General features: G+C 51.1%; 3 protein-coding genes across 3 annotated transcripts; 1 reads left to right on the top strand and 2 right to left on the bottom strand.

The window, feature by feature from the left end:
• Positions 1-138: 138 nt before the first annotated feature.
• On the bottom strand, positions 139-10679 carry LOC135276823 (break repair meiotic recombinase recruitment factor 1-like). Its single transcript, XM_064382138.1, is given in 6 exon segments — positions 139-235; positions 1523-1604; positions 1607-1683; positions 2033-2125; positions 4671-4765; positions 9194-10679. Coding segments are annotated over 6 exon segments (1638 nt in total). The 5' UTR covers positions 10388-10679.
• On the top strand, positions 5722-6039 carry LOC105720997 (cytochrome c, somatic-like). The gene has a single exon (XM_064380749.1). The coding sequence runs from the start codon at positions 5722-5724 to the stop codon at positions 6037-6039; it is 318 nt and encodes a 105-aa protein (XP_064236819.1).
• Positions 10680-12680: 2001 nt separating the features above from the next.
• BRME1 (break repair meiotic recombinase recruitment factor 1) lies at positions 12681-24748 on the bottom strand. The gene is made up of 5 exons (XM_021677151.2): positions 24721-24748; positions 23165-23216; positions 15230-15404; positions 13042-13123; positions 12681-12797 (listed from the first exon to the last, which is right to left on the bottom strand). Exons 2-5 carry the CDS (start codon positions 23193-23195, stop codon positions 12681-12683), a joined length of 405 nt encoding a protein of 134 aa, XP_021532826.2. The 5' UTR covers positions 23196-23216; positions 24721-24748.
• Between the last annotated feature and the right edge of the window lie 54 nt (positions 24749-24802).

The following is a 24802-nucleotide window of genomic DNA, read 5'->3' as shown; positions in this document are numbered from 1 at the left end:
CTGGCAGGATAGGGGGATGGGGATTGCATGTGAGGGAATCCCCACGCCCCTGCCTGCCTCCGCCCCCAGATCTTGTCCTGCTGGGGTGACAGGTGGCAGTGCTTGAGAAGCTAGAGTGCCCACTATGCAGTCCACATTCTACCCTTGATCTACAAGCCGGCCCTGGGGTCTGGGCGCTGGGCCCACAAAGCCTCCTGCAGTCTGGTTGGGGAACAGGAGGCTTTCCGACTTGAACCTGGAACCAGAGGCCCTGGGGATGGGGGTGGGCCTTTGCAGACAGCTGGGGCTTGAAGGGGAGGAGAAAGGAAACGGAAGGATCCCAGTGGCCCCCAGGGTCTGGGAATGGAGTTAGGGTTTCCTGGGGCAGAGCCGCTGGGGAGGAGACCTGGGGGACTGGGCTCACACCGAGGCAGGCATGTCCTGGTGGGCAGGGGCTCATACCCGCCCTGCTCTTTCCTCCCCTCCTGCATCGGGTCGCCAGAGTGTAAGATCACAGGGTGGGAAGCAGATCCTGCTTGAGCTGTGGGAGCTGGAGGGCAGGAGTCATAGAGTGCTTCATGATGGCAAAGGTCCAGTCAGCCTTTATGTGACAGGTTTCACAGAGGCATAGTTTGCTGTAACCCGGGAATAACAGCAGCACCGGTGGCTGCTACAGGATTGTCATCTGGCTGTTGTGAGGCTTGCGTGGGATGAGGGGTACCACACCTTTAGCTGTGTTTGCATGGTAACAACCTCCCGGGATGGCCCCCTTCCTGACTGGGGCCTGCAGGCAGCCTGTCCTGTGAGGAGGGGCCAGGCTACCTGAGCGCTGGACTCAAACCCTGCAGCCTGCTGATTGCCCAGGGCATCTCTTAGGCTTCTGCTCCACAGGTACCTGCGTGAGTGCTCAAGGCCCTGCACAGACACCAGCACACGGGCACCTGGCCCTGGAGACTCGACCCCCCTTGCTTTCCCAGGGAAGCTGAGGCATAAAACTCACGGAGGTTGGGAGGAGGAAGTGGGCAGAGAGGTTCGTGGGCAGAAGGTGAAGGAACTGAAGCCTCAGCCCCAAACACCACATGGGGCCTCGTTACAGAATCATTTATTACAGGTCTTCCCAGAAGAAATAAAATGGAAATCAGGAGAAAGAAAACAAAGGCAGCTCTCTTCTCCAGGAAAGAAACAAATTCTGAACCTTCCATAACCTTGACTCAGGAGCCTAACATTTGCAAATCCAAACAGGATGGGCCCTGCTTGGAGGCGGCCATGGTGGGCTTCCTAGAGTTCAGTCCTACCTGAAGCCACTGGGGCTGTGGGGCAGGTTCCCTCCCTGAATCCAAGGAGGGGCTGCTGACCTTGACCCTGGCCAGGCGAGGACCTTGGGGCCTCCTCTGTGTTGTCCATTAGAGACCAACTTCCGGGCAACTGAAGGGGGTTTGTGGGGTCCATTAGGACCCCTGGGACCATCTTGGAGGAGATCAAAAGTACCAGGTCACCCATGGGGACCCACAGGCATGGGGGCTGGGTGGCAAAGGAAACAGACCTCAAAGCCGCCGACAACTCCCTCCAGGGTTGGTCCCCTCAAGGGACATCCCCAGGCCCCTTTGAAGGGTAAGGCAGGGGGCTTTGCCTCCTGGCTTTGTCTTCCAGTAGTTGAGGCGCTTGAAGGCTTCCAGGTCCCGGTGGGTGCCCATGATCAGCCGGCTACGGGGAAAACAAGCACATGTGTGGGGCTCAGCGGTCACCAAGTGACAGAGGGGGCCGCGCCTCACAGGCACATGGTCACTGATGACTCAGAGGTGCAAACACAGCTCACACGTGCACACAACCAGAAAGCACCTGTGGCAGCACAGGCTGGGCCTGTTCCAGCCCTTCAGAGCCCATGTTCTGCAAAGGACAGGGGAGGGGGGCACGCCGAGGACCCAGCGGCAGTGGGGTGCCTGACCCTCGCCGCCCACTCAGGGGCTTTGCACTTCAGTCCCTCCCTCCTCCTCAAGGTCCTCCCTGGCCTCCCGCAGCCCCCGTGCCCTGTGAGTCCAAGCCCACCCCATACTTCAGGTTGGAGAGCTCAACGATGAGGCCACGTACGACGTTGGTGGCGTCCTCCATCCTGGGGGCCTCACAGGCCTGGATCCCCACGAAGGTCCTGGCAGGCAGGGAAGAAGCAGGGAAGAAGTTGAAAGTGGCCCAACCTCACCAGACTACCAGAGCTCTCCAGTAGGAGGGGCTTCTGCCGGCCTCAAGCCGGCCTTTCCAGGTGGCCAGCCTGTCCTCTGTTCACGACAGAGCCCTGACGGCCAACCCAGCTGGCTCCACCGCCCAGCAGGCCCAGAACCCAGCCCCTTTTCCCCCTGCCCTCTCAGGACTGTGCAGGGGCTGCTCCAACTGCCTCCCCAGCTCCTACCCCTGCAGCTTGCTCCCCGCATGTACCGGACACTGAATGTGGAAACCTGGCTCAGAGGCAGGCCCTCCCCTCCCGGTGGTCCACCCCCCAGGCCCTGCACCACCTGCCTGCCCCGTGCCCTCTCCTCGTCCCCCCTTCTCCCCTCCCCCCTGCTCCAGCCACACTGGATTCCTGGCCATTCCTGGAGCACCCCTCACTCAAGACGGTGGAATGTGCTTTCCCTGAAGTCTCCCCCACAGAGGTGAGGGGTGGGCGGTGGCTCCCCTGAGCACCCCTTACATTTTAACTCCTTCTCCGCTGCCTTTTTCTCCCCAGCGCTCTGCCATCTGATCATCTAATCTGCTCCCTGTCTCTCATGTCCCCACACCCTGGATCCCCCACTAGCACCAAACTCTGTGTTTTCCCACACTGCCTCACCAGCACCCAGGGCAGTGCCAGAAAAGCTGGCCCCAGATGGCATTCATATCCATGGAAGGTTTGGGAGGCCCAGGCGGGAGGATGGCTTGAGCCCAGGAGTTCAAAACCAGCCTTGGCAACATAGTGAGACCCCATCTCTACAAATAATGCAAAATTGGCCAGGCGTGGTGGTGCATGACTGTAGTCCCAGCAACTCAGGAGGATGAAGTGGGAGGATCACTTAAGCCTGGGAGACAGAGGCTATAGTAAGCTATGATCGCACCATCACAAACCAGCCTGGGCAACAGAGCAAGATTCTTTATCAAAAATATACCGCCAGGCACTGTGGCTCATGCCTGTAATGTCACCATGCCAAAATCTCATCTCTAAAAAAATATACAAAATTAGCCGGGCATGGTAGTGGGCACCTGTATTCTCAGCTACTTAAGAGGCTGAAGTGGGAGAATCACACAAGTAAGCCCAGGAGAGGCTGCAGCGAGCTGAGGTTGTGCCACTGAACTCCAACCTGGTGATGGGAGTGAGACTGTGTCTCAAATAATAAAAAAAAAACACGGAAGAGCAGAGCAGAGTAGCCACAGAACAGCTGCCACTCAGACACGGGCAGTGGAGGGGGCAGGTGGGGAAGTGGAGTCATCCGCCCTAAACCTGCCCATGCCCTAGGCTTGGCAGCACCTCTGGGACTGTCACTTTGGAAACTGCTGTCCTGCTCCTCCTGCCTTGGTCACCCCAAGGTAGCTGGCAGCCTCTGGGCCTTAGCCTCTTGTGTGTGTCATTCAGCCTTAAGCCACCAAACCAGACCCCAGGACTCTCTGGGAGCTTCCAGACCTCCAGGGCAGTGGGGAGGGGAGCTGCATTGGCCCAGATGTGAAATCTTCCTGCCATTCACTCAAACCACAGCGGCCCGCTCTGATGAACTGCCTCTGGTCCACGCGCAGGTTGTGTATGTGGATGGGGGAGGCGGCCAGTGGCACAGCAGGTGTAAGTTCCAGGGAGTGAGGGCAGGAGGTGGGAACAGAGCCACCCTCTGCTGGCAGGGAAAGGAAGAGGAGCGGGAGGAAGGGGAGGAGGGAGAGGGGAAGGGGAGGGGGAAGGGCAAAGTAAGGGCCACACACAGCCAAGGGCTGAGTCCCAAAAAACCCTCCTCCACCCCCACGCCCCTCCCCCACCAGACAGAAACAGAAACTTGGCCACAAATAATTGATAAGCCACTGCCTCTGCAAAGAGGCAGGTTCAAGTACCAGGTAATAGAAAGGGTGGCTGGCTGCCCAGTGCTGGCTGCGAGGAGGGCTGCAGGAGGGCAGGGGAGGAGAGGACAGGCTGCAGGGATCCTGGGCATGGTGTAGGGGAGAGGGTGCCCTCCTCACACACAGCAGGCTGGAGGACAGCTCAGCGGGTGGCCTGTGGGAGGGAGGCAGTGTATCACCTGGGGCAGGAGCCAAGTGGGGAGGGGAGGAGGTGAGGGCAGGTTAGACTCACTCGAACACCTGCCTGGTGCCAGAGCTAGTAACAGCTCTAAGATGGTCTCAGCCACCGGTTCTGAGCCCTGTCTGGGTCCCCTCCCCTTCCCAGAGACTCAGGAGGAAGCTCTGGCCCCTTCTCCCAGAGAGAGAGAGAACCCACAGAGCCAGGGGCACTATCCCAGGGCTCCTGGGGAGGCGCGGTTTGGGTGCCCATCACTGGTCACCGTAGCCTGTTCCTCTGCTTTTGGGGATCAGGGGAACGTGTGCAGTTTAAAAGACAGGGCTCAGCTCCCTGTTGGAATGAGGAAGTCGAGGCCCAGGGAGGGAGAACTGAGGTCCCTCCGTCTGTCACCCTCTGTGGTAAAATTGGTGAGGGTCCTGAAGCCCCTTTTCCCCCACCCCACACCTACCTCGGCTGGGCCCTGGCCACCGCAACAGGGTCTTCACTGGCATGTGGGCTGGGGCCAGGCCAGCAAGGGCCCGGCTTGCTCCCCGAAGGAAAGAGCTGGAAAGAGAGCACAAGGTGTGAGCAGCCGGGCCCGGGTTGGGCAAGCTCTGCACAGGGGAACCATTAGTCACGCTGGCACCTCTGGCTTCACTGTGGCCACAGCAGGTCACACCGGGGGCAGCTGGGGCTCCTGCAGAGGAAGAGAAGGACCAGGGAGGAACTCTGCGATGGGTAGACCCGGGGCTACCAGCCTGAGCCGCGCCTGCCCTTTCCCCTCAGAAAGAAAAAGGCCACAGCAATGCCAAACCCAACCTTGGTGTCCGCTCCTGGGCCCGCAACTCCCACAGGCTGATCTGGGCAGTGGGGAGCCCAGAGTTCTCTGTGCCATGAGTTCTCTGGCCCTGACACCGCTGCAGTCTCCTGCGGGTACAGAGAAAAAGCCAAGGAGTGGCAACTACAGTGAAGTGAGTTGTCTACCTTGGCTGAATAAGCCACACACATCCCGTTAGGAAAAGAGTTTGCAAATAGAACACAAGGGGAAAAGTGCCAGTGAATACAGGGGAAAACCAGGTAACTCCAAGGGTGGTTTAATTTCTATCGGAAATTGTCAAGCTCCATCACAGTGGTGACCTACAATGAGCCACTCTGGGCACTCATGCTAAAATTCCAATTTAGCAAATCCCAGAACTTTGGGAGGCTGAGGTGGGAGGATTGTTTGAGGCCAAGAGTTCCAGACCAGCCTGGGCCACATGGCAAGACCCTGTCTCTACAAAAAAATACAAAAATTAGCTGGTCATGGTGGCGCATGCCTGTGGTCCCAGCTACTCGGAAGGCTGAGGCAGGAGCACGGGAGGCTGAGGCTGTAGTGACCTGTGACTGCACTCCAGCCTGGGCAACACAGTAAGGCCCTGTCTCTAAAATTTAAATTAAATTAAATGACTCCGAGAGAGTGGGATGTCTGGCTTCCCAGCGGTAACCTTTGTTGTACCAGTGACAAAAAATGAGAATTAAATATGGGTGATGTTGAGAAAAGCAAGATTTGTGTTCAGAAGTGTTCCCAGGCCCACACCGTGGAAAAGGGAGGCAAGTGCGAGACTGGGCCTCATCTCCATGGTATCTTTGGGGGGAAGACAGGTCGGCCCGCGGGATTCTCTTACACTGACGCCAATAAAAACATAGGCATCACCTGGGGAGAGGATACACTGATGGAGTATTTGGAGAATCCCAAGAAGTACATCCCTGGAACACAAATGATCTTTGCCGGCATTAAGAAGAAGGGAGAAAGGGCAGACTTGATAGCTTATCTCAAAAAAGTTACCAATGAGAGATAATTGGCCACTGGCTTATTTATGTGTACCATACTTTGTCTGGTACTCTGCCTTATTTATGTGTACATACATATGTCTCATGACTTTTTATGTGTACCATACTTTAATAGATCTCATACACCAGAGTTTACATAATGAACGAATGACAGAATATTTTGTTGGGCAGTCTGATTTAAAACTAAGACTGGCTTGTGGTTATTAAGTATGTTCAATTTTTGAATTTTAGTAGTAATTCCAATTTAGCAAATGCTATCACTGTTTACCCCTTCTAAAGATATGATTAGACTTCATTAGTAATGTTAAACTTTTCACAAAGATGGTGAGTGCCATCTTAAAACTTACTGGAGATTGGTTTTATATTTAGATTTATGTAACTGGTTATGTGAATATATTTAAATATGGGGGAAGTTCCTTCACTGTCTCAGAACCAAGCAAGGTTCACCTGTGTTTTGTGTTCATTTGCCTCTTAAAGGCAAGAGTTGAAGATAGAGGGGTAGCAACGGCTACTTTATATTTTGGCCTTAACTATGCCAATCTAATTAGAATTCCCTGTATTTAAAATGGTTTTTACTTACTGAAAGGCATTTTAGTTTTTACTTATTGAAAGGCATTTTAGTGTGGTTTATGTGTGATATCAAAAATTATTTAACACTTCACACATTTTATAGATGATCTATAAGGTCACATGCTTTTAAAATAGTAGCCAATTAAACTTCACTCTTGAATTCTTTACAATCTAAGTCAAACTAAGTTGTAATTTAGGATTGTCTTTAAACAGCCATTCAGAAACAAAACTGTCGAACTGCTGTGTATTTGTGATTGGGAATGGTGCTTTTGCCAACTTAAAAGGATTAAAGTAGAGGAGATACACACAAATTTAAAAATTATGTGTGCTCATAATTAAGATAATTAAAAAGAAAACCATAGATCATGAAAAAAAATAAAAATAAAAAAATAAATGACTCCATATGCAGACTGCAGAGGCTCCACTGGTCTAAGAGCGAGTGCAGAGGAGCTATGAGAAAGTAACAGCACACCCTCCTGTGACAAGACCTTGTGGTTTGAGGTTTGAAAGCTGTCTCTGCTGTGTCCCTCTGAGTCCCCTCCTCTAGCACAGTGTGTGACCACAGTGAGGTCAGGAGGAAGCACTGAGACGGTCCTCTTGATCCGTCTTTGCTGTTCCCGGGTGCCCCTGCCCACGCCGGGAGACATGGGCCTCAGCTTTCCTGCCAGGAGCTGCCCAGAACCTTCCCACGGGAATGTGTTCCTTGCCTGGGTCGCCTTGACTTGCTGGGGAACGCCTGGTGTCAAAACCAAACACGCCCAGGCCCTGGCAGTGCTGTCGGGTGGGGCCTCCTCCCCTGGCCGGGGAAAGGCTGCTGATGCTGGTCGGGTCTGACCACCCTGGCTGTCTGTCGGGGTCTCCCCGAGTCTGGATTTCGGGGTCTTTTTCCAAACTTGCAGTTTGGCAGCCCGTTTGGGAGGGCTCGGGCTTCACCTGCTAGATGCCACCTTGGCACACTTGGCCCCAAACATCCTAATCATTCCCCAGCCTTCTCTCCAAGCCACTGCCCACGAGACCACAGACTGGAGGCATTGGAGGCGGCTCTGCTCTTGAGCTAGGGATTTGCATTTTTCAGGTGAGAAGCTCTCATAAAATTTCAGATGAGCCCAGCACCTGAACTCCTGCCTTTCCCATGTGCTTGTGTTCAGGCTCTACCACTGAACCGCACTGTGACTCCCATTTTTTTTTTGAGACAGGATTTCACTTTGTCACCCAGGCTGAAATACAGTAGCATGACTCAGCTCACTGCAACCTCAACCTCCTGGGCTCAAGTGATTCTCCCTCCTCAACCTCCCAAGTAGCTGGGACTGCACCCGTGCACCCCCAAGCCCAGCTAATTTTTTTTTTTTTTTTTTTTGAGATAAAGTTTCGCTCTTGTTGCCCAGGCTGGAGTGCAATGGTGTGATCTAGGCTCACAGCAACCTCCGCCTCCTGGGTTCAAGCGATCCTCCTACCTCAGCCTTCCAAGTAGCTGGGATTACAGACATACCACACCTGGCTAATTTTTTATATTTTTAGTCGAGACGGGGTTTCTCCGTATTTGGTCAGGCTGGTCTCAAACTCCTGACCTCAGGTGATCCACCTGCCTCGGCCTCCCAAAGTGCTAGGATTACAGGTGGGAGCCACTGTGCCTGGCCATGAATTTTTTTTTTTTTTTTTAACATCTGAACACAAGGACAGCCAAAGAAACAGAAGGTGACATTTGAAAAGCAAATTGGGCTCTGTGTTCCAGGACACGGCAGCTGGGGCATGACCTCCTCCCCTCCTGCCTACCTCACCTCCAGCAGGTGCAGAAACTCCTCCAGAGTCTTTGCTGCCACACCCAGTGTGTGCACAGAAAACCGCCTACCTCCCAGGGCGTGGCTGTGAAGCCCTCAGCCCAGGTTCAGGTGTGCCAGTGGCTGGGGAGGTCGCTCTTCCCCTGGGGGCAGGGCTGAAGCAAGGCTGCCACCTGCCCAGACAGGAGAACAAGCGCCAATGGCTGGCACTGGCTCTGGAGCCAGAGAAGGCCACATCTGGGCATCGTTTCTGGGGGACAGATCCCTGAAGGAGGGAAAGCCCTTACAAGTTCCGGCAGAAAAACAAAATTACTTAGGTATGTTTGGGAAAGAATCATATCAGGATCCTCAGAGGACCCTAAGGAGATGGGCAAAGCCTCTTTGGCAGCTTGGGAGTGAAGCCCCCTCCCCAGGCCTAGCTATGAAGTCGGCTCCAGGCCCAGCTTCTCCCCATGGCCCCACTGTGTCCACAGCCCTCAATACATCTCCTGAGACCCCATGGCCAGGGTCAAGCACTGAAGCAGAAGCTGCCAGGGTCTGGCACTCCTGGGAACTCCAGTTCAATGCAGGAGGCCCTGGCTGAGAATGCAGCTTTCTGTCACCACCCTGGATGTGTCAACCACCACCAAAAGGCAGGTCTGCACTTTCTGGAAAACCACACCCACTAGAGCTGCAACTCCTGGTCAGTGGTTGTGTAAATGGAATGCCATGAACCCCAGCTCCTCCTCCACCACTGCGCTGTGTGAGGAGGGGGCTTGTGGATGTTGGGTACCTGCCCTGGGCAGGTATGTCTGTCACTCAGGGCAGCTCTCACCTGCTCAGGTGGGGCTTCGAAGTCAGAGGCATCCAGGGCATCCTGTATCTGGCTGTCTGGCAGGAAGTCGAGTTCCACGGCTGAAGAGTCTGCCCAGGTGGCCTGGTCTGCAGAATGAGGCAGGTGGTCTCGCTGCCCTGCCAGGTCCAAGGTGGTGTCTGGACCACCCTGCTGGGTCCCAGGCTCCTGAAGAGGGCCGTCTGTTGCTTCTTTGTGTTCCAGCAGAACAGAGGCTTGTGGGGTCAGACCAAGCCCCTTGAGGTCTTGTTCAAGGTTCTGGCTGCCTGACTCGGCTGCCTCTTGAGCAGGGCCTGGTTCCTGCTTCTGACAGACACATGGACCTGCGTCCAGGGATGGATGGCCAGAATCTCCAGCCCCCATCATGGGCTGTCTGCTCCCGGGTGCCAGAGCCAGGGAGGCCGCAGGGCCCACTGGGACGTCATTGTGGGGGTTGTCGTCCTGCCCTGCCTCCCCTCTCCCTCCTGTGGTTTCCCCAGTGAGTGGGGTGCAGCCTGGCAGGGCTCTCCTGTGGCCTCCATCAGTGGCCTTCCTCTCGGAAGAGGCAGGTGACATGGCGCTGACCTGCCTGTCAGGCCCAGCCACCTCCAGAGCCTTCTCTTCCAGCTCAGTGGGGTCTGTGCTCAGGTCTGTGATGACATCCATCCCGAGGGAGGAGCATTCCAGGCTGCTATGAGTCCCTTCCCTTTCCCTGCCCATCCTGCTGGGGGTCTGCTGGGAGTCAGGGGAGCCCTGGGCCACAGACCCGGGTTCCAGACACCAAGAAGTAGGGCCCAGTCCCAAAGCAGGGCCCGAGGTAGGAACTGATGCTGAGGTGCAGCGGACATTGCCTCCCTCCTCCTGGGGCCCTCCAGGTAGGCCAGCCCCTGCTGTCCTTTGGGCTCCTCCCTCCTGGGGGGCTCCTCTGTCTGGCTCCTTCCCCTCAGAATCGCTGCTTGGCAGGTGTTCCTTTTGGCCATGATCACCTGGAGCCCTCTCTGTCTCAGGCCTGCTATTGTCGGTCCCTTGTTCTGACGGGTGGTCCTGGCTGGCCCTCTGTGAGGCAGACCACTCCATCCCCCTGCCTGGAGGGTCCTCAGGCTGAGAATCCCCACTGCTGGACACAGCTTTCACGGGGCTCTGGCTGCTCTGCTTAGGGTGGGCACCGTCTGCCTGCATTGGGTCCCCTGGCTCCATGGCCTCCTGGAGGGGGAGTCCCAGAGTCTCCGCTAGCAGCTGGCATCCTGCCTGCTGGGCGCTGGACTCTGGGAGTGTTTCCTGTGGAGAGAAAAAGACTCAGCCCCAGGGCCTTTGATAACCAAGTTCTCTGAAGAGTTTTCTATTAGGTTGCCCCAAAAGTAACTGTGGGTTTTGTCATTACTTTTAATGCCAAAAACTGACTGGGCACAATGACTCACGCCTATAATCCCAGCACTTTGGGAGGCTGAGGCAGGTGGATCACTTGAGGTCAGTTCAAGATCAGCCTGGCCAACAGGGTGAAACCCCATCTCTACTAAAAATACAAAAATAAGCCAGGTATGGTGGTACACACCTGTAGTCCCAGCTACTGGGGAGGCTGAGGCAGGAGAATTGCTTGAACCTGGGAGGTGGAGGCTGTTGTGAGCCGAGATCGCACCGCTGCACTCCAGCCTGGGCAATAAGTGATACTCCATCCATCTCAACTGGCCAGGTGCAGTGGCTCGTGCCTGTGAACAACATTGCTCAGGCTGGTCAAGGGAAGTCCCAAAATGTTGGGCTCACAGGCACGAGCCACTGCACCTGCCCAGTTGCTAGTTTTGGTGATGGACTGTAGCTATGCACAGTGTTACCACTGGGGGAAGCCAGAAGGGAGAACACTGAAACTTCACTCTGTACTATTTTATGTTTAAAAAAGTCATGGTTGTAATCCCAGCACTTTGGGAGGCCGAGGCGGGTGGATCACGAGGTCAAGAGATCGAGACCATCCTGGTCAACATGGTGAAACCCCGTCTCTACTAAAAATACAAAAAATGAGCTGGGCACGGTGGCGCGTGCCTGTAGTCCCAGCTACTTGGGAGGCTGAGGCAGGAGAACTGCCTGAACCCAGGAGGCGGAGGTTGCGGTGAGCCAAGATTGCGCCATTGCACTCCTGCCTGGGTCACAAGAGAGAAACTTCGTCTCAAAAAAAAAAAAAAAAAAATCGTGGTAAGGCTGGGTACGGTGGCTCACACCAGTAATCCCAGCACTTCGGGAGACCAAGGCAGGTGGATCACTTGAGGTCAGGCATTCAAGATCAGCCTGGCCAACATAGCAAAACCGGGTCTCTACTAATAATACAAAAATTAGCTAGACATGGTGGTACATGCCTGTAGTCCCAGGTACTAGGGAGGCTAAGCAGGAAAGAATAGCTTGTACCCAGGAGATGAAGGCTGCAGTGAGCCAACATTGCACCACTGCACTCCAGCCTGAGCGACAGAGTGAGACTCCGTCTCAAAGAATAAAAATAAAAATTAAAAATAAATATTTCTGTGACGTGGGTCAAAAAAGAAAAATAAATAAATAAAACAGGCCAGGTGTGGTGGCTCACGCCTGTAATCCCAGCACTTTGGGAGGCCGAGGCAGGCAGATCATGAGGTCAGGAAGTGGAGACCATCCTGGCCAACATGGTGAAATCTCGTCTCTACTAAAAATACAAAAAAAATTAGCTAGGCATGGTGGCGCACACCTATAGTCCCAACTACTCGGGAAGCCAAGGCAGGAGAGTTGCTTGAACCTAGGAGGTGGAGACTGCAGTGAGCAGAGATCATGCCACTGCACTATAGTCTGGGCAACAGTGCAAGACTCTGTCTCAAAAAAAAATTAAAATTAAAAAATAAACAAATAAAATAAAATATTGTGTTTTTTTTTTTTTTTTTTTTTTTTTTTTTTTTTTTTTTGAGACGGAGTCTCGCTCTTGTTACCCAGGCTGGAGTGCAATGGCGCGATCTCGGCTCACCGCAACCTCCGCCTCCTGGGTTCAGGCAATTCTCCTGCCTCAGCCTCCTGAGTAGCTGGGATTACAGGCACACACCACTGTGCCCAGCTAATTTTTTTGTATTAGTAGAGACGGGGTTTCACAATGTTGACCAGGATGGTCTCGATCTCTCGACCTCGTGATCCACCCGCCTCGGCCTCCCAAAGTGCTGGGATTACAGGCTTGAGCCACCGCGCCCGGCCAAAATAAAATATTGTTAATTGGCACATCACGCCTTTCTGAGTTTTTACTATTTCCATGAAACCTGGAGAAGAGGGCTCTGGCCTTGACCCTGGAGGTGCAAATGCAGGCGTCCTGAATGCCTGCAACAGGCATTAGAATTGTTGCATGCTCAACACACATCCATAGCCCAATGTACTGAAAACAGTGGGTGGAGAGGTGCAGGCCTCCCCATTTGCCAAAGAACTCCAGGGTTAAACGGGGCTGCTGGGGATGGGCCAGGAGGCTGCACATGTGCTGGGCTCAGCCTGGCTGATTTTAGAGTCTTACCGGGCTAAAGGGCCCACTCCCAAGGTCCTCATCCTTCATCCCTCCTGTTCTTGGCACTGTCTTCCTGGATTTTGCAAACTGGGGAACAAACCTCCCAACTGAGTTCTGTAAACCAGATACAAAAAGAACAAAGTGACAGTAAAGATAAGGGAGGAATGAGGTTTCAGGAAGAAAGCAACCCCGAACTGTTCCTTTCTTACAGCCTCAGAGAACTCTGCCCTTGCCCTCCAGACACCTTCCCTCCAGCCCCTGTAGACGGTGAGTGAGCAGTTGCTGATAATGCAGGGAGACACAGAGCCGAAACTTTAAGGGAGGCTTTTACATCCACAAGGCCACAGGACAGGCTCACCTGGGAAGGAGGAAGGGAAGCTGGCTCCTTTTCTGGTTGATGGAGGAGCCTGCAGGGAGCTCCTGTTTCCTTGTTGGGGGAGCTGTGTAGGAAAAGAGAAAACTGAGGGGGATCTGAAGTCCTCCCAGGCTGTGTCTCACATATTAAGACAAACGCAAAATAAATCCAAGAGGAAACTGGTGCTAACAGTCTCCTAGCCTGGGCGAGGTGACTCATGCCTTTAATCCCAGCACTGTGGGAGGCTGAGGCAGGTGGATGCCCAAGAGTTCAAGACCAGGCTAGGCAACATAGTGAGATCCCATTTCTACAAAAAATTTAAAAATTAGCTGGACATAGTGGTATGTGCCTGTGGTCTCAGCTACTTGGGAGGCTGAGATGAGGGGGATCATCTGAGCCAGGAAAGTCTGAGGCTGTAGTGAACTACGATCACGCCACTGCACTCCAGCCTGGGTGACAGAGCAAGATGCTGTCTCAAAAAATAAAAATAAAAAAGTCTGCTAGATGGAAGGCCCTGGAAAACCTGCTTTAAAAGGGTGGGATGGAGACGGAGAAGCAGTGACCTGAGAACATTTAACTGGCAAGGAGGGTGCAGAGTCCCACCTGGAGAATACACTGCCCTTATAATCCCAGGAATTGCCTATGGAGCTGGGAAGAGGGATATTCTCATTTGGACAGGCACTCTAGCCCTGACACAGCACATTCTAGGGAGAGGAAATTGTGGATGCAAGAAACATAGTGTCTCTAAAAACTAGTGAAACTTAGGGTTATATTTAAATAAACATGGGCTGGGTGCAGTGGCTCATATCTGTGATCCCAGCACTTTGGGAGGCCAAGGTGGGCAGATCACTTGAAGTTAGGAATTTGAGGACAACATGGTGAAACCCCATCTCTACTAAAAATACAAAAATTAGTCAGGTGTGGTGGTGCATGCCTGTAATCCCAGCCTCTAGGGAGGCTGAGACAGGAGAACTGCTTAAACTCGAAGTGGAGGTTACAGTGAGCCAAGATGGTGCCACTGCACTCCAGCTTGGATGACAGAACAAGACCCTGTCTCAAAAAAAAAAAAAAATTAAATAAATATGGACATACATATCATTTTGTTTTGGCTAATTATTTTATTTCTTGTGGACTCCCAAAGTGCTGGGATTACAGGCATGAGCCATTGCACCCAGCCCTGATTGTTTTTCTTTTCTTTTCCTTTTTTTTTTTTTTTTGAGACTGAGTCTCGCTTTGTAGCCCAGGCTGAAGCACAGTGGCGCTATCTTGGCTCACTGCAACCTCTGCCTCCCAGGTCCCAGTTCAAGCAATTCTCCTGCCTCAGCCTCCTGAGTAGCTGGGATTACACATGCACCACCATGCCCAGCTAATTTTGGTATTTTTAGTAGAGATGGGGTTTCACCATCTTGGTCAGGCTGGTCTTGAACTCCTGACCTCGTGATCCACCCACCTCAGCCTACCAAAGTGCTAGGATTACAGGTGTGAGCCACTGTGCCCAGCGCCTGATTGTTTTTATTTTTTATTGGTTATTAGTTCACATACCAACAACTCCTTTGTTCCCTTCTTGATTAAGGAGGAGGAGGAGGAATGTGGAAGGTGGATGGATTTGACCAGCAGACAGAATATGAGGTACAGAATATGAATTTTGTAACCTTGAAAACTTCAATGTTATCTTTGCCCACATTTAAAACATCAACCCTTCTTTTTTTCTTGTTTTTCCAGATGGAATCTCGCTCTGTCACCCAGGCTGGAGTGCAGTGGCATGATCTCGGCTCACTGCAATCTCTGCCTCTTGGGTTCAGTCAATTCTCCTGCCTCAGCCTCCCAAATATCTGGGATTACAAGTGCGCCATCACACCTGGCTAATTTTTGTATTTTTTGTAGAGACAGGGTTTTACCATGTTGGCCAGGCTGGTTTCAAACTCCTGACCTCAAGTGATCTGCCTGCCTTGGCCTCCCAAAGTGCTGGGATTACAGGTGTGAGCCACCTCGCCTGGCCAAAACACCAACCCTTCTCACCAGCGGGAAAGCTAGGAGAAGTGAGATCTGAGGGCCCTGAGCTCCGGGAGGGAGTGGGTCACAGCACTAGATGTGTTGTGGGTCTCCTTCCCAAAGCACTGCTGTCTGCTGAGCTGCTGTGCTATGTGGACTCTCAGTGGGGAGACCTGCTGGAATGTTCGGAGCCACCTACCTGGAGACCGCCTTTCCTGGTTCCTCCCCGTGTTGCTGTGTAGAGGGAACAGGTCCCAGCTTGCCCTCCAGCACCTCAGGGTGATGCAAACAGCCCAATGTGGAACTCTGGAGGTGCCCATCAGAGTCTTCTAGCCTTGGGTTCTTTAGGGGCTTTGAAGGACAGATTCCTTCTCCTGTTTTAGAGACAGAGGGAGATGAAGGGGTGGGGGATACAGCGTGTGCACTGCCATGGCTGTCAACCAAACACAGCAATGCCGCTGCTGTTTTGAAAGAAAGCAGGCTCATTCCAAGGGCACGAAACCCCTGCTCTGAAGCTCACCTGATGAGCAAGAGAGGGGCTGGAACCCCTCCCAAAGTTGGGACTTACGAGCTTATGTGGCCATGAGATTCAAAGGCTTTTGCCTATGGACTGGCCATGGCTGAGGATGAATCAGGAGGTGGCCTGATCTGGCTCCAGATCACATGGAAGAACCTGGCTGGCCAACTCTCTCTCTCTGGGGAAGTGGTAAGAGGCGTGTAAATGGGTCCCAGCCCCAGCAACTCTGCAGAGGGTCCATTCCTGATTTCTCTACTGGACTCATGAAAGGGATTTCATGAGTGCATCTTCTACACTTCTCAGCTTTCCTGCAAGTATCTGATGTCCTGGGTCACCTCTTGTCTCCCCTACTACAACCAGGATGCACTCAAGAAGGGGCCAAATCCATCTCACTCTCTGCAGGGTCCCAAGTTCCTATAAGAGCAACTTGTACACTGTTGGCGCTCAATACTTAGCACGACTCGATAAATGCACACCACCAAGTGCAGACAAGACTAAACTATGTAGTACTCTAGTGTTCTGAGACATCTGCGAAGTAGCCATCCTGGGAAAACCGGGATCTGCAGCGACTGGGCACTGTAGAGGCGAGGCTTTAGCCACCTCCTGGCCCCTTGCGTTTCTGCACTAACTTCCCCATCACTACAAGCAATTGTGATGTGTCTTCTTCCAGCATTTGAGAGGCTAAAGATGCTTACTGACATCTTTGTATACATAATGCAGTGGCTCATGCCTGTAATCCCAGCACTTTGGGAGGCCAAGGTGGGTGGATCAACTAAGGTCAGGAGTTCGAGACCAGCCCGGCCAACATGACAAAACCCTGTCTCTACTAAAAATACAAAAATTAGTTGGGTGTGATGGCAGGCGCCTGTAGTCCCAGCTACTCGGGGGGCTGAGGCAGGGGAATCGCTTGAGCCCGGGAGGTGGAGGTTACAGTAAGCCAAGATAGCGCCACTGCACTCCAGCCTGGGTAACAAAGCGAGACTCAGTCTCAAAAAACAAAAATAATAATTAATATATATTATATATTACATGTAAAAATACATATGTATTTGTGTTTAACATATAAATACATATAAAATACATAATTATAAAATATATTATTCATATATATTTACAATATATATTCATATATCAAAACATATGCTTATATATTTATATGTGATATACTATATTATTTATTAAATATACACTATAAATATTTTATATCCCACTATATTGCCAGGTTGTTCTCTGTGATCTAAAGCCAGGCCATGCCACCTCAGGATTCAGCCTCAGCCAAATATGTAAATATATATACACATATATTTATACTGAATACATAAAAGATACATAATATATATTTGTACATATTATAGAGTATATGTTCATTTTATGGAATATTTAATATATATTTTATGTTTATATATTTTATTAGAATATGAAATATATATTTTGTTTACATATTTTATACATGAAAATATATTTTATGTATAAAACATATTTATATGTATATTTATGTATTATATATATAATATATATATAATTTTTCTTTCTTTGAGACAGGGTCTCATGTGGTTTCCCAGGCTGGAGTGCACTGATGCAAATGCGGCCCACTGCAGTCTCGCCCTCCTGAGCTCATGCCCTCCTCCCACCTCAGGCCCCTCAAGTAGCTGGGACAACAGGCGTGTGCCACCATGCCTGGCTAAGTTTTTGTTTGTTTGTTTTGTAGAGACAGGGTCTCACTACGTTGCCCAGGCTGGTCTCGAACTCTGGGGCTCAAGCGATCCTCCTGTCTCAGCCTCCCAAAATGCTGGAATCACAGGCATAAGTCACCTTGCCTGGCCAGCATCTATTTTTTGAATGAAGAAAATTCCCTTACACAGAAACTTTCAATAGCTGCTGGCTTGCAAGACTTCCTCAAACCTGGCCCCAGCCTAGTCATGTATTCAGTGAACAAATGATAAGCGTTGACTCTAGTGAGTTCCACACCAGATGCCATTCTAAGAACTTGTGTGTGTTAAGATAAAAGCTCAAGGCAGGGTGCTGCTGTTATGCCTGCCTTACAGAAGTAACCTTGAGCAATTCAGTATTATCTTTGCCCATGATTAAAATATCAGCCTTTGGCCAGGCTTGGTGGTTCACGCCTGTAATCCCAGCACTTTGAGAGGCCAATGTGGGTGGATCATGAGGTCAGGAGATCGAAACCATCCTGGCCAACATGGTGAAACCCCGTCTTACTAAAATACAAAAAAACTAGCTGGGCATGGTGGTGTGTGCCTGTAGTCCCAGTTACTTGGGAGACTGAGGCAGGAGGATTGCTTGAACCCAGGAGGTTGAAGCTGCAGTGAGCCATGATTGCGCCACTGCACTCAGGCCTTGGGAACAGAGCTAGATCCTGTCTTTAAAAAAAAAACTAAAAAATAACACTACCCAAACCCCAGGTGGACTCTTTCCAACCTCAGCTCTGCACTACACATACATCTTGAAGTAAATCTACTGAAGGAGCTTCCTTTCCCTCGATGCCAATTGCTAGGGTCTGTCTCAGTCCTCACTCAGCTGTTTGCCCTCCACTAAACCACAGCGATCTTCCTATAATTGCTTCTAATTCTTTTTTTTTTTTTTCCGATGGACTCTCACTCTGTCAACCAGGCTGGAGTGCAGTGGCACAATCTTAGCACACTGCAACCTCCGCCTCCCAGGTTCAAGCAATTCTCCTGCCTCAGCCTCCCAAGTAGCTGGGACTATGGGTGCAACCCACCATGCCCAGTTAATTTTTTGTATTTTTAGTAGAGACAGGTTTTCACCATGTTGACCACACTGGTTTTGAACTGATCTCAAGTGATCTGCCCGCCTCGGCCTCCTAAAGTGCTAGGATTGCAGGCGTGAGCCACAGCGCAAGGCCAGTTGATTGTAATTCTGTCAGTTACAGTTCGGGGTGCCCATTTAGAACTTTATCCCAGTGCTGTGTATTTGCTTAGCTCTCCCAGGGAGAAGCATTTTCCTTTGTCCCTGACTAGAGCGGAGGATCTCCAGGGCAGGAACTGAGTGTGCTGCATCCTTTGATCTCCTCCTCGCCCTGCCCTGCCCACTTAGGTGCCCACCTCAAAGGACATAGCACCCCAAGTAAGGCTTGGATGGATGTTGCTTAAACACATTCCTACCATCAGGGCGAGGTGGCTCACACCTGTAATCTCACTACTTAGGGAGGGGGAGGTGGGTGAATCCCTTGAGGTCAGGAGTTCAAGACTAGCCTGGCCAACATACTGAAACCCTGTCTCTACTACAAATACAAAAAATTAGCCAGGTGTGGTGGCAGGCACCTGTAGTCCCAGCTACTTAGGAGGCTGAGGCAGGAGAACACTTGAACCTGAGAGGCGGAGATTGCGGGGAGCCAAGATCACACCACAGTACTCCAGCCTGGGTGACAGAGCAAGACTCTTTCACAAAAAAAAAAAAAAAAAAAAAAAAAAAGGAACACATTCCGACCTTGCGGTCTGCCAGAAAAGACAAAATATAGCTGCTTTGTTTATTTGGTTTCTTGAGATTCTCAAACACTTGCTCACTTGGCTGACTGAATGGTCATTTGTACCAAATAAAAAGGGAAAAAAATATCAAGGGCATTGAAGGGTCTTCTCTTTCCTTCCTGTGATCTGTCCACATGGGACTAATTTAAGAAAAATTAAGGCAGAACTTTGTGTTCAACACCAAAGACCGAAGACACTGAGAGGGAAAAGGCCTCTTTCACCACCTGCCAGAATCTTTTTCCTCTCTCTCCACCCTTCCAGCACACACAGAAAGGGCCGTGTAGGGCCAGCCCAGAGGTCCACTGAGCTGGGGAGTCTACCGCCAACAGAGGCCCCAAGTGACCTGCTGTGGGTGGTCCTGGCTGTCCCCAGCTTCCCCCTCCAAGGTCAGAGAAATTCTGGTGCCTCCAAGCAGCCTGTTGCTCATCTCTGCACAAAACATGTTCAATCTGCTGATTATTTCCTCTTCTGCTCCACAACTTGGGGGAAAAAAATGAAGACCATTCCCTAAATTCATCAGCCACTAAATTAGAAAGTCATTTCAAAATATTGAAGAAATTTAAGTTACTTTAGAAAATGATAGGCAAATGGAACTCTACTATATCATACTGGGAGTTGGTCTAACTTGGTTTGCTCCTTTTTGTTTTTTAGACAGCATCTCATCCTGTCGCCCAGGCTGGAATGCAGCAGTGTGATCTCAGCTCTCCCCGGCTCAAGTGATTCTCGTGCCTCAGCCTCCCAAGTAGTTGGGACTACAGGCACCTGCCACTATGCCCAGCTAATTTTTTGTATTTTTAGTAGAGACAGGGTTTCACCGTGTTAGCCAGGATGGTCTCAATCTCCTGAGCTTGTGATCACCCGCCTCGCTCTTCCAAAGTGCTGGGATTACAGGCATGAGCCACCACACCTGGCTGATATTTTTCTTTTCAAATGAAGAAATTTTATAGGTATATTGTCAAGTAAACATGGTCATGATACACTGCAAAGTGAAAAATGGAGGTTGCAGGTCAGTATGTGTGATGATTGTATTTTCTAATAAAAAAACTTTATCTGGGCCAGGCACAGTGGCTCACGCCTGTAATCCTTGGGAGGCCAAGGCAGGCAGACCCCTTGAAGTCAGGAGTTCAAGAGCAGCCTGGCCAACGTGGTGAAATCCCATTTCTACTAAAAATACAAAAATTCGCCAGGTATGGTGGCACACAACTGTAATCCCAGCTACTTAGGAGGCTGAGGCATGAGGATCACTTGAACCCAGGAGGCAGAGGTTGCAATGAACCAAGACTGGGCCACTGCACTAGAGCCTGGGTGAGAGTGAGACTCTGTTTCCAAATAAATAAATAAATAAATAAATAAAAATAAAAAACCAAAAACCCCAACACTGTATCTGTATATATACAGAAAAAGTCCGACCAGGTGTGGTGGCATACACCTGCAATTCTCAGCACTTTGGGAGGTCAAGGCAGATGGACTGCTGGAGCCCAGAAGTTCAACACCAGCCTGGGCAACATAGTGAGACCACATCTCTTCCAAAAAATACAAAAATTAGCCAGGCATGGTGGTACACACCTGTAGTCCCAGCTATTCAAATGGCTGAGGTGGGAGGATCACCTGAGCCCGGGGAGGTCGAGGCTGCAGTGAGCTACTATTGCGTCACTGCTCTCCAGCCTGGGTGACAGAGCAAGACTCTGTCTTGAAAAAAAGAAAAGAAAAAAAATCTGGGTGTGGTGGCTCATGCCTGTAATCCCAGCACTTTGGGAGGCTGAGGTGGGCAGATCACGTGAGGCCAGGAGTTCGAGACCAGCCTGAGCAACATGGTGAAACCCTGTCTCTACTAAAAATACAAAAATTATCCAGGCGTGGTGGCACATGCCTGTAATCCCAGTTACCCAGCAGAGTGAGGTAGGAGAATCGTTTGAATCCAGATGGTGGAGGCTGCAGTGAGCTGAGATTGTGCCACTGCACTACAGCCTGGGTGACAGAGTAAGACTCTGTCTTTAAAAAAGTCTGGGCTGAGCGCATTGGCCCACACCTGTAATCCCAGCATGTTGGGATGCTGAGATGGGCAGATCACCTGAGGTCGAAAGTTCAAGACCAGCCTGGCCAACATGGCGAAACCCTGTCTCTACTAAAAAAATACAAAAATTAGCTGAGTGTGGTGGCGGGCACCTGTAATCCCAACTACTTGGGAGGCCGAGGCAGGAGAATTGGGAGGTGGAGGTTGCAGTGAGCCAAAATCGTGCTAATGTACTCCAGCCTGGGCAATAAGAGCAAAACCTCGTCTCAACAACAACAACAAAGTCTAGACGTAGTGTATGGAGGTTAGGGTCCTGTCTTGTTTGTCGTGCTGTTCTATAGTTGATCATCGTCCTATGGCTATGCTAGATGTTAACATTAGGGAAAGCTTGGGGAAGGGTAGCTAGAACTCTCTGAATTATTTCTGCAACCTTTAAGTCCCAAATTACTTCAAAATAAAAGTTTTTTAAAAAGCCTGGAAGAATAATTGTTAACAGTAGCATATATTTGTGTACGACCTTAGGTCAGTTCTGGGTGCTTCACAGATACTAATCCACATGTGAGCTCTAAGGGCAGGATCCTCCACCTTGGGGGACATTTGGGGCTGGATCATTCTTTGGGGCTGGGAGCATGCTATGCATGGTAGGATATCTGAGTAGCATCCCTGGCCTCCACCCACTAGATGTCAGTATCTTTTCCTGTTCTGAAAACCAAAAAAAAGTCTCTAGGCCAGGAGTGGTGGCTCACACCTGTAATACCAGTACTTTGGGAGGCCAAGGTGGGCGGATCACCTGAGGTCAGGAGTTCGAGACCAGCCTGGCCAACATTGTGAAACCCTATCCCTACTAAAAATACAAAAATTAGCCAGGCATGGTGGTGCACATCTGTAGTCCCAGCTACTCAAGAGGCTGAGGCTGGAAAATCACTGGAACCCAGGAGATGGAGACTGCAGTGAGCTGAGATTGCACCACTGCACTCCTGGACAACAAAGACTCCATCTCCAAATAAAAAAAAGTATCTAAACATTGCCAACTGTCCCTTGGGGGCAAAATCCCTTCCTCTTGCCTACTGGAGAACCACTGCACTAAAGGAAAGAGTAGTGGCTTTATTGTCCCCAATTTACAAAAGGGGAAACTGAGGCACAGAGGAACTCATCCACCATCACACAGTGAGCAGAACTGGGATGTACCCAGGTTTTGAGCCCCAGAGTAAAACACTCAGCCACATACCAGGTGGCCTTGTAGTACATCAGACACTATTCCAGGGGTCATCTCTGGGACTGGTCCAGCAGGGAGGCTGTCCCGCTGCCTGAAGCCCCGGGAGGCCTCCTCTAAGCTGTGGACCCCACCAGAGGCTTGCAAAAGCTCTAGAAAACTTTCACTTTTCCTGTATACCCTCTCCATTCTTTCTATTTTTCTTTCTTTCCTTTTTTTTTTCTTCTTTTTGCTGGCATAACAAAACACTGTTTTTTGTTTGTTTGTTTTTTTGAGATAGGACCTCACTCTATCAGCCAGGCTGGAGTGCTACGGTGCAATCTTGACTCACTGCAACCTCCACCTCCTGGTTCAAGCGATCTTCCTACCTCAACCTCCCAAGTAGCTGGGACTACAGGTGCCCGCCACCACACCCGGCTAATTTCCTTATTTTTTGTAGAGACAGGGTCTCACTATGTTGCCCAGGCTGGTCTCGAACTCCTAGACTCAAGTGAGTTGGCCTCCCAAAGTCCTGGGATTACAGGCGCATACCACCACGCCTGGCTAATTTTTGTATTTTTAGTAGAGACTGGATTTCACCATGTTGGCCAGGCTGGTCTCAAACTCCTGATTTCAGGTGATCCGCCTGTCTTGGCCTCCCAAAGTCCTAGGATTACAAGTATGAGCCACCACACCTGGTTAATTTTTTTTCAATTTATTTTTTCTCCTTAAAAGAAAACAAGGATTGGCCTGGTGCTATGGCTTGCGCCTATAATCCTAGCACTTTTGAAGGCTGAGGTGGGCAGATCACAAGGTAAGGAGCTTGGGACGGTTGTGTTAGCCAGATCTACAATAAATAAGCCCACATGCTTCCCACAAGCAGAAGCAGAAATCAAGAAATAACATACCTGAGGTCCCCAGCTTTTTCCTCTTAGGCATTTTATCTTCCCCTTGAAAAATCTGAAAACAAGCAAAATCTCTCATCATTATAAGCAGTCCTTGTCTGTGTCTATATCCAGTGGCCTTGGCTGAGGGCAGAGGTTACCCTCATCTGTACCTCAGCCCATTTGGCTAACCCAGGGTCAGATGGCCCCCATTGGGAGACAGAGTCACAGCCGCTTTGGGCCATGGACAGTTAGGAATTCAAACCTCCATGCTGCAGATCTTATGCCCAGGACCTGAAAGGCTATGGCCCCTGGGAGCTTCTCATGGGAAGCCCCAGGACCCGGACTCTGATCCCTGGAATGAAATAGCCTGTGTGAAGCCCTTCCCTCTGGACTAAGGTATCTGGAAGCCCTTCCAAGGACACTCGAGGACATTCCAGGGGCTTCTGGGGCCTTTTGAGACCAGCCTAGCCAATATGGTGAAACCCCATCTCTACTAAAAATACAAAAATTAGGCTGGGTGCGGTGGCTAGCGCCTGTAATCCCAGCACTTTGGGAGGCTGAGGCGGGTGGAAAACAAGGCCAGCAGTTCAAGACCAGCCTGGCCAACCTGATGAAACCCCATCTCTACTAAAAATACAAAAATTAGCCAGGTGTGGTGCTGCGTGCCTGTAGTCCCAGCTACTCGGGAGGCTGAGGCAGGAGAACTGCTTGAACCCGGGCTGGGCAAAGTGGCTCACGCCTGTAATCTCAGCACTTTGGGAGGCTGAGGTGGGTAGATTACTTGAGGTCAGGGATTCAAAACCAGCCTGAACTATACAGTGAAACCTTGTCTCTACTAAAAGTACACAAATTAGCTGGCCATAGTGGCATATGGCTGTAGTCCCAGCTACTCGGGAGGCTGAGGCAGGAGAATCGCTTGAACCCGGGAAGCAGAAATGGCAGTGAGCCGAGATCACTCCACTGCACTCCAGTCTGGGCGACAGAGCAAGACTCCGTCTTAAAAAAAAAAAAAAAAAAAAAAAAAAAATTAGCCAAGCGTCGTGGCACACACCCATAATCTCAGTCACTCAGGAGGCTGTGGCACGAAGATCTCTTGCACCCAGAAGGCAGAGGTTGCAGTGAGCCAAGATCGCGCCACTTTAAAGGGGACAGCTGGGTCCTTGGAGGGGCAAGAGCTGCCACAGGCTGGTTTCTCCCAGCCTTGGGGGCCAGGCAAGCCCAAAACGACCTGGGCCACAGAAGTCGTTGAGGACCTTCTGTCCTTATCAGAAACGAGCTCTGCCCGGATCCGTTGGCAATAAGTGGCTTAAATTATCCGCGTTAACCATTTTCGGAAAAAATAAACGGCCAAACTGGCCCTCACAGAAACCGGGAGGCTGAGTCGGGAGCTGAAAGATCAAAAAACCCGAGGGTGGGCCCTGTGGATCCCACTCCCGGTGACAAGCCCCACACTAACACTACGCGGACCACCGAAAAGTGAGAAATCCACAGCCCGAGAGCCCACGTGAAGCCAGAGCCCGTCAGTGCCGGTGCCTGCAGGACGCCGTGAGGTAAACAGAGGTCGCCGCCCCTCACACCTGCGCGCGCTCTGCTTCTTTCCCGCGCTCCGCGAGGCCCCGCCCTGCGCATGCGCAACACGAAGGCCATCTCGCAGCCCGC

The sequence above is a fragment of the Aotus nancymaae genome, unplaced genomic scaffold (assembly GCF_030222135.1).
Source record: "Aotus nancymaae isolate 86718 unplaced genomic scaffold, 86718_ANA_hifiasm-v0.15.2.pri h1tg000028l, whole genome shotgun sequence".
In the NCBI taxonomy this organism is placed as follows: domain Eukaryota; kingdom Metazoa; phylum Chordata; class Mammalia; order Primates; family Aotidae; genus Aotus; species Aotus nancymaae.
The sequence above is the reverse complement of the archived record's forward strand: the minus strand, read 5'-3'. Positions and strand labels throughout refer to the sequence as shown.

What these genes read in the sequence shown, in the direction of transcription:
- LOC105720997 (XM_064380749.1), top strand. Translation starts at nt 5,722, where the DNA reads ATGGGTGATGTTGAGAAAAGCAAGATTTGTGTTCAGAAGTGTTCCCAG.
- BRME1 (XM_021677151.2), bottom strand. Translation starts at nt 23,195, where the DNA reads ATGCCTAAGAGGAAAAAGCTGGGGACCTCAG. An exon ending in GAAAAAGCTGGGGACCTCAG is followed by an intron (nt 15,405 to 23,164) that starts GTATGTTATTTC and finishes TCTCTAAAACAG; the next exon opens with GAGAAGGAATCTGTCCTTCA. An exon ending in CTTCCCTTCCTCCTTCCCAG is followed by an intron (nt 12,798 to 13,041) that starts GTGAGCCTGTCC and finishes TCTGGTTTACAG; the next exon opens with AACTCAGTTGGGAGGTTTGT.